Source organism: Myotis brandtii, unplaced genomic scaffold (genome assembly GCF_000412655.1).
Source record: "Myotis brandtii unplaced genomic scaffold, ASM41265v1 scaffold743, whole genome shotgun sequence".
NCBI classification, from domain to species: Eukaryota; Metazoa; Chordata; class Mammalia; order Chiroptera; family Vespertilionidae; genus Myotis; species Myotis brandtii.
In genome coordinates this window covers 1,917,120-1,924,032 of record NW_005370960.1, presented here as the reverse complement: position 1 = coordinate 1,924,032, position 6,913 = coordinate 1,917,120, and the positions used below count along the sequence as shown (strand labels likewise).

General features: G+C 64.0%; 2 protein-coding genes across 5 annotated transcripts in view; one reads left to right on the top strand and one right to left on the bottom strand.

Moving 5' to 3' along the window:
• AEBP1 (AE binding protein 1) overlaps nucleotides 1-452 on the top strand; it is a 7,477-nt gene extending 7,025 nt beyond the window's left edge. Inside the window, exon 21 of the mRNA XM_014530543.1 lies at nucleotides 8-452. Coding sequence (XP_014386029.1) covers nucleotides 8-209 — 202 coding nt within the window. The 3' untranslated portion in view covers nucleotides 210-452. The remainder of the gene's footprint in view (nucleotides 1-7) is intronic.
• Nucleotides 453-559: 107 nt separating this feature from the next.
• POLD2 (polymerase (DNA directed), delta 2, accessory subunit) lies at nucleotides 560-6,913 on the bottom strand. 4 transcript variants are annotated; one of them, XM_005882881.2, is made up of 11 exons: nucleotides 6,837-6,913; nucleotides 5,965-6,212; nucleotides 3,336-3,457; nucleotides 3,063-3,186; nucleotides 2,737-2,851; nucleotides 2,396-2,594; nucleotides 2,064-2,144; nucleotides 1,762-1,919; nucleotides 1,432-1,559; nucleotides 1,151-1,252; nucleotides 560-845 (listed from the first exon to the last, which is right to left on the bottom strand). In XM_005882881.2, exons 1-11 carry the CDS (start codon nucleotides 6,851-6,853, stop codon nucleotides 685-687), a joined length of 1,455 nt encoding a protein of 484 aa, XP_005882943.1. In that variant the 5' UTR covers nucleotides 6,854-6,913; the 3' UTR covers nucleotides 560-684. The 4 variants fall into 4 exon arrangements, with proteins under 4 accessions (XP_005882943.1, XP_005882946.1, XP_014386046.1 ...); XM_005882884.2 differs by lacking the exon at nucleotides 6,837-6,913 and adding an exon at nucleotides 6,491-6,515; XM_014530560.1 differs by lacking the exon at nucleotides 6,837-6,913 and having other exon boundaries at nucleotides 560-627; nucleotides 676-845.

Sequence of the window (6,913 nt, the reverse complement as noted above, 5' to 3'; positions counted from 1 at the left end):
TTCCGCCTGAGCCCACGGCCGACTGGGGGGAGTCCGAGACTGAGACCTACACGGAGGTGGTGACGGAATTGGGGACTGAGGAGTTTGAGACCGACCTGGGGCCAGGGGAGGAGGAGGACTGGGAGGAGGGGGAGGGGGACGCAGGCCCAGGCGCGGGGCTCCCCTTCACCACGGTGGAGACCTACACGGTGAACTTCGGGGACTTCTGAGGACAGGTCTGAAACGCCGGAGCCCATGCCAGGTCACATTGCTGGGCCCGCTCGGGGGCCATCAGCACACCAAGGCCCCCTGGTGTGGCACACACGTGCCCACCACCTCAGAGCCAGGTCTGCCAGGCTCCTGGACTGCCCCCGGCCTCGGAGAGGTCGGACCCTGCAGGCGGAGCTGGGGGCGCGCCCAGGGCAGCCTTCTTAACTGCTGCCCAGGCCACACTAATAAACAAGCTCATGGCACAGGTGTCCCTGACCATGGGCCTGACCGGCTGGGGAAAGGGCAGGAGGCCCACTTGGTGTGGGCTCCCCCACAGGAGGGCGCGGGCGCAGCACAGGTCCACCAGATCACCAGTTAGCCGTCAGGTTTATTTACAGACAAGCTGCTCCGTGCTGGCCCAGCAGGGGCAGAGGCCGCCTCCACGACTCAGGGGCTCCGTGCTGGCCCAGCAGGGGCAGAGGCCGCCTCCACGACTCAGGGGCTCAGACCCAGGCCTCCCAGGGCGTCGTCCTCGGCGCCGAAGCCCGAGAAGCTGATGGGCTGGCAGACCAGGCTGCGCAGGTTCACCAGGCAGGCCGTCTGCGTGGCACTGAAGTCCGGCACAGCCACCAGCAGCACCGTCTGGTCCTCGGGGCCTGCAAACAAGACACGTGGGGACCCGCTTTAGGTTATGGGTGAGCCCGCCTCAAAGGGAAGCCACCACAAGACACGGGAGTCCCCATCCGCACGTGGGAGTGCTGACCGCACAGCTTCTCTGGGCAGAAATGGAAAGGGCCGAGGACACCCTAAACGTCAAAGGCTAACGTGACGCCGACCAGAGGAGCCCTGACCCGGCCGTGGGCGCGGACAGTTCCAGCGCCCGGTCGGCACGCAGTCAGCCAGCGCCAGGTGGGCCTGGGCTCCCGATGAGAGCGAGTCCTTGTCCGAAGAGAAAGCTTACCTCGGATGATTTTGGAGCCAAAGCTGGGGGTGTTGCCACAAAAGTAGACGTGCGGGCACTCCAGAAAGATGAATGGGTCGCTTTTGTAGAAAGGGTAGCAACCTAGAGAAGGGGGCCGACAGCTGAGTGCGGGGCATTCTAGGGCCGCTCCCAGAACAGCATCGCACTCTGGGGCAAGGCCGGTGAGTGCAGATCCACGCGGGAACCCACCGGGCATCACGGGGCCACCAGGCCTTCCCTGGTCTCTGGTCCCACCCCACATAGCTGAGCCCGTGCATTACCCAGGGTGTCAGGGGCTGTGGGGCTGATGTGGCGGACACGCAGGGTCCACTCCAGGATCTCCAGGTGGTCCTCCATGCTGCTGTACCGGAAAATGTCACTCACGTTCTGTCCCGCTGTGCCCAGGAACCTGCAGGGCAAGGGGGTCTGACACCTGCACTCCTCCCACAGGCAGCCTGAGCTCACCAGGCGCACGTGGGGGTGTCCCCAGGCACCCTAGGAAAGGGGCCAATCGAGGTGGGCTCTCTGCAGTCCTGCACCCAACCCTCCCCTCCTGGTGCCACTGAGTCCAGAGGCCATGGGTCAGGCTGCAGGTGGGCTGTGCTGGCTACCTGACTCCGTCGATGGTGGCCTGGTAGGGGTTGGTGACCAGCTGTAGCGTAGAGTAGGCGGTGGCCAGTGGGAACATGCAGGGGTGCAGGGGCTGCTGGGGGAGTGTGTAGTTTGTTGGGTCAAACTCGCCTGGCATCACGTCCACAGGTACCGAGGCCTGGAGGGCACAGGGCAGAGGAGCCTCAGGGCTGGCACCCACCATGCAGCCTGGAGCCCATCCAATGCCCTTCGCCACCTGCCTCCTGGTGCCCGGCCGCAGCCTCAGTGTCCAATCCCGTCCCTGCCAGCCCCGGGTGCTCACACTCAGCTGCAGGAGGATCTCGTCCAGCATCTTGACGGCCTCCACGCTGGCAGCCTGGGTTTTCTTGGTCAGGTACTTGGCCTGGGAGTAGAGCCATAGGCTGTGAGGCCCTGGGGAGTCTTAGATCAGAGGGTCACCTAGCTACCTCCTGGGGCACTGGGCTGGGAGCAGAGCAAAGCCCTCCCGCAGGGGGCAGAAGGCAGGGGCTGAGCCAGGACGATCCCTGAGCAAAGGTGGCCCCGGCATCGCTGTTGGGCACTGCCCACCAGAACTGCAAGACCCTGTGCCCGACACAGGAAAGGAGGGGCTGCTGCGGGCAGGTGGCGCCCTACCTTGTTGATGGAATCCCTGCTCTGGGTGCTGTGGCTGAGGAGGTTCCCAGCGAGGATGACGCGGGACACGTGGGCGGCACTGCACTGCTCCCCCTCGTCCCCCAGCTGCCCCGTCACCACGTCCACCAGCAGCTGGGTGCCCAGCAGGCTCTCACCCCCGCCTCCACCCAGGCCCAGACCGGACACCAGCAGCACAAACCTGCAGCAGAAGTCGGGGTCCTCTGGGTGCCGTGGAAACAGGTGCCCCCCGCCCCCATCACCTTCACGGGTGAGCAGGAAGATGGAGCCCAGGGACCGCGATTCCCCTGGACCACTGCCCGGGACCCCAAGCACCTGCTCACCTGTCCAGGTCAAGGGGTGGTGCAGGCGTCTGAGGAGCCAGCCCTGCGAAGCAATGGTCCTCCACCACGAACTTGCCGTCGTCTCTCACAGAGCCCAGCACGGCCAGCACCGTCCCTGGGAGCAGCAGCGTCAGGCCCAGGAGGGGAGCCGAGGGACCACCTCCTCCAGCCCCGACACGGCACAGCCGGCCCCTTCTCCACTGTGATGGCGAGTTCCACTCAGGACCTGCGTCCTGGGACCACTGCCTCTGGGCAGAGGCGGGAACTGGCCCCACCTGGGCCTCACCCATTGCCTGAGGCACAGGCCACCCCGCCCCACGCCCCACCTGTGACCAGCCTGGACACATCGATGGTGCCTTCCAGTCTGATTCGCTGCAATTCATCTTCCAGGACCAGCTCATCGTCGGGGTGGATGTACTTGCTCCGGGGGGGCTGGGGGAGCAGGTTGTGCTGGAAGGCAGAGGTGAGGGGTGGTCGGGCCAGAGTCCACCAGGGCTCCTGTGCTTGCTCACTGAGATGCCCCCCCCCACCCCCCGGCCCAGCCCCAAATCCTGGGGTCCAAGGCAAGTGGCCCACTGTCCCCAGGGAAGTGTGCTCACCTCCTCGCTGACCTCCCGCAGGATGGAGGGCTGGAGCGGCATGGCCTTGAAGAGGGTCCCCACCACACAGCACTTCTCCTCGGGCTGCAGCTCACACAGCTTCTTCACCAGGACCCCACTGCCTGGGCACGAGACCTGAGCTCAGAGACCAGGCAGCCCTCCTGGCACCCCCCCACAGGGCACGGAAACAGGCCTCCCAGAGCCCAGTCGCCCAGGGACCCTGCCTCTGCCGGGAGAGTGCACTGAGTGCAAAGACCCCCTAGACCTAAAGGATTGCTTGGCCCCAGGGGGACAGGGGACTCGGGATGTGGACGGGCCCTGGACGGGTCCGTTTGAGAAGCAGACAGGCAGAGAGGGCGACGTCTGTGGTGACAGGGCCACAGCCGGGAGCACCAGCAGTCACGGAGCTGGAGGAGGTGGGAAGGGCTCTCCCTGGAGCCTCTGAGGGGTGCAGCCCTGTGACACCTGCACCCCAGACTGTAGAATAAATGTGCTTTAAGCTGCCCAGTTTCGGGCTCTGTTGTTACAGCAGCCACGGGCCCCTGACACAGGCTCTACCTCGTTTACACCGACATTAGAGCACTGGTTCTTAGAAAGACAGGTGTGCCAAGTCTCCACATAGCCCTGTCTGAAAAATATAACAAGTTCCTTTAAGAGTTTGGATTCTTCCGAGAGCTCCACGAATGCTTCATCCTCTGAAAACAGAGACACCGCCAAATCAAACCACATCCCCACACACCCCATCGGCTCCCTGTGGAGTCAGGCGCCCGGGGTCCTGGGACACCACGGGGACCATCAGGATGCACAGCACAGGCTGGTCCTCGGGGCGCAGGGAGGAAGAACACAGGTTCCGAAGGCCCCCGGATCTGTCAGCCCCCAGGCCTGGGGAGAAGGCCCACAGGAGGTGACGGGATCATGTGGCTGTGGGACCAGCCCCTTCCTCAGCCCGGCCGACTGCAGCATGAGCCCCTCCTGCCTGGAATAACCAAGAACATACACCAGATCTCCCCCGGGGAGTGGAGAAGAGTCGTTCAGAACAAGATGAGGAGGGCGCCAACACCGGACACAAATGCCAGGCGCCAACAGGAACCACAGACCCCAAGGCCCCAACGTCGGAGCCGCATTCACCCCCAGGTGATGATGCCGAGCACTGTGCATGGAGCTCCCCAGCCCAACAGCCCCTCGTGCGGCTGAGGAAACCGAGGCACAGAGGCTCAGCAACATGTTCTGAGCACCAGGCAGAGCTCACAGCCACTGTGACAAGTGCCACCCACGGCAGCTAAGACAGAGCTATGGAGGAGGCCCTGGAGGCTGAGGTGGCCCCTCGAAGCACATGACATTCACACTGAGGTCCCGAGGGACTCTGGAGACGAAGCAAGCGGGAGAGGGGAGAGCCACAGGCAAGAAAGGGCCGGCTTGTTCGGAAGCAGGGGAATGGAGAGGCGCCTCCCGGCACGGGCTGAGCTCCGGAGAGGACTCCTGGTCACACTGGAAGCTCCATGAAGGTGTCGGGGTGAAGCCAGCATGACAGCCAGGCCCGTGAGGAGCAATGCTGCCCAGCCGAGGCCCGGCACTGTGGGCCCTGTCTGGGTTCCTGGCCCCAGACTGTGAGCAGGATGAGGTGGCTGCTCCATCTCTGGGGAGTTCTGTTAGCAGCAGTAGGGACTGGAAGAGAAACCTGGTACCAGAGAGGGCGCTGCTGTAAGGAATCTAAAAGGTCAGTGACACTGGGCCTGAGGGTGTGCCCGGGGCTCCCAGGAAAGTGAGGAGAGTGGGAGCCAGTGGAAGGAGACCCTTACTACTGGCAGAAGGTGGAAAACACTTTGCCTGCAGCAAAGAAAACAGAAGTCTTTAGTGAACGTGACCATCTAGCTGGGAGAGGGGGCCCAGTGTCCTCTGGCTGCGCTGATAAAACCAGAGTCGATCCAACTGGCCTGCCGGGTGGGCCTGGGCACCGTGCTTCCCAAAGCTTTCCTGGGGGGCCAGTGTGCAGCCAGCGCTGAGACCCCGCGCCTGGTGCCGGGGCAGTAAAAACGAGTAAGACAGGGTCTCACCGACACAATGTCAGCTTAGTAACGTTAACAGGTTAATTGAAAACTATATGGAAAGCCACTCCCACAGTGACAACGGATAATACGGATAATGCAGTATCTCCCAAAATTGGAAGGGGGGGGGGGTCCTGGTTCACCACCAAGAATAACTTAACTGCAGGAGAGGCCACCAAGGAAGAAATGGGTAAAAAAAAAAGCTTTGCACTGCCCAGGCCAAGTACCCAGGAAAGAGAGACAACAGGCAGGGAGGCCGGGCAGAGAGGTCGGAGGTCAGTGAAAACAGGCCCCTCCCGTGCAGTGGGCGCCTCCAAGGGAGGTGGGTGCTCCCTGCACTGAAGACAAGGAAGACCTGTCCCTACGCCAGTGCAAGACCAGTTACCATCCAACCAGGCCCTGCGGCCACTGGCCACTGACCACACCTCACGTGACACCTGACTTAACCCCTTCGGCACCTGAAGAAGACACTGATCTGAAAGCGGGTGCTCCCCCCAGGCCAGGGGGAGGGGATACACCAAAGGCCCCAGTGCTGCCAGGTCTCAGGCTGGTGGGAGGAGGCGCCTCCCGCACTGGTCACTTACCCCACTGCTGCTGGGCCCGGCTCACCAGGAAGGGCCTCATCTGGAGGAGGCGGGTGGCATAGATGTGGGCATACTGCCGGCTGAAGCTGCGCTCCCCCAGCCGGAAGGGCTGGGAGGAGTTGGTGTAAGTCGCCACGGGCACTCGGGCAAAGGTGGCGTTGCTGGCTGACGGCGGGGACAGCAGCGTGTGGGCCCTCTGGGCAGCCTGCTCGGCAAACATGGTGTGTTCCAGGCCAAGGAGGTGGTCCCTGTGAGCACACAGACGCACTCCTGCAACCCCTGCCCCGATAGCGGCCGCTCTCCGAGAGTGTGTCTGCACCCAGCTGACCATCGGGGCTGACCACCGGGCACCCACGGGCCTCGGGGATGGAGGGGAAGGCTGCAAGCCCACCAGAGGGCCGAGCTGCTGGGGAAACGCTTGTACTGGATACAGTCTCCCCCTGCACGCGCCCGGAGGGAGAAGAGGAAGGCCGCGCATTTCTCCGCCTGGAGCTCCAAGCCGCCCGTGTCCCCTGCCTGCCCCCACCTCCACCTGAGCAGCTACCAGGGCTCAAGTCCACAGGCCCCAACGGGATCCTCCTCGGCCCGGCCAGCGCCCAGCACCTGCTCCATCGGGGCCGAGGCCAGACAAGCCCGCCCCGTGAGCCGATCACTGCCCGATACAGCAGGCGTCCGCCCTGTGCTCAGAGCTCGCACAGCCTTCCCATTGCACGGAGTGAACCCCAACCCCTACAAGGGCCTGTGACATCTGCCCCGCCCTCGGCCCCCCACAGCCCGCACGAGGGGCTCCGCACTCCCTCGTCGTGGCTCACATCCGCCTCCTCCTGCCCCACGCTCCCTGCGCTCCTGCTTCTCCGTGTCCTGGCAGTTACCTCCTAACGCGGCGCATTCAAAGTTTCCTCTGCGTCCTGCGCGGGGACTGCACGGTGCACGCCTGCCCCTCCCGGCC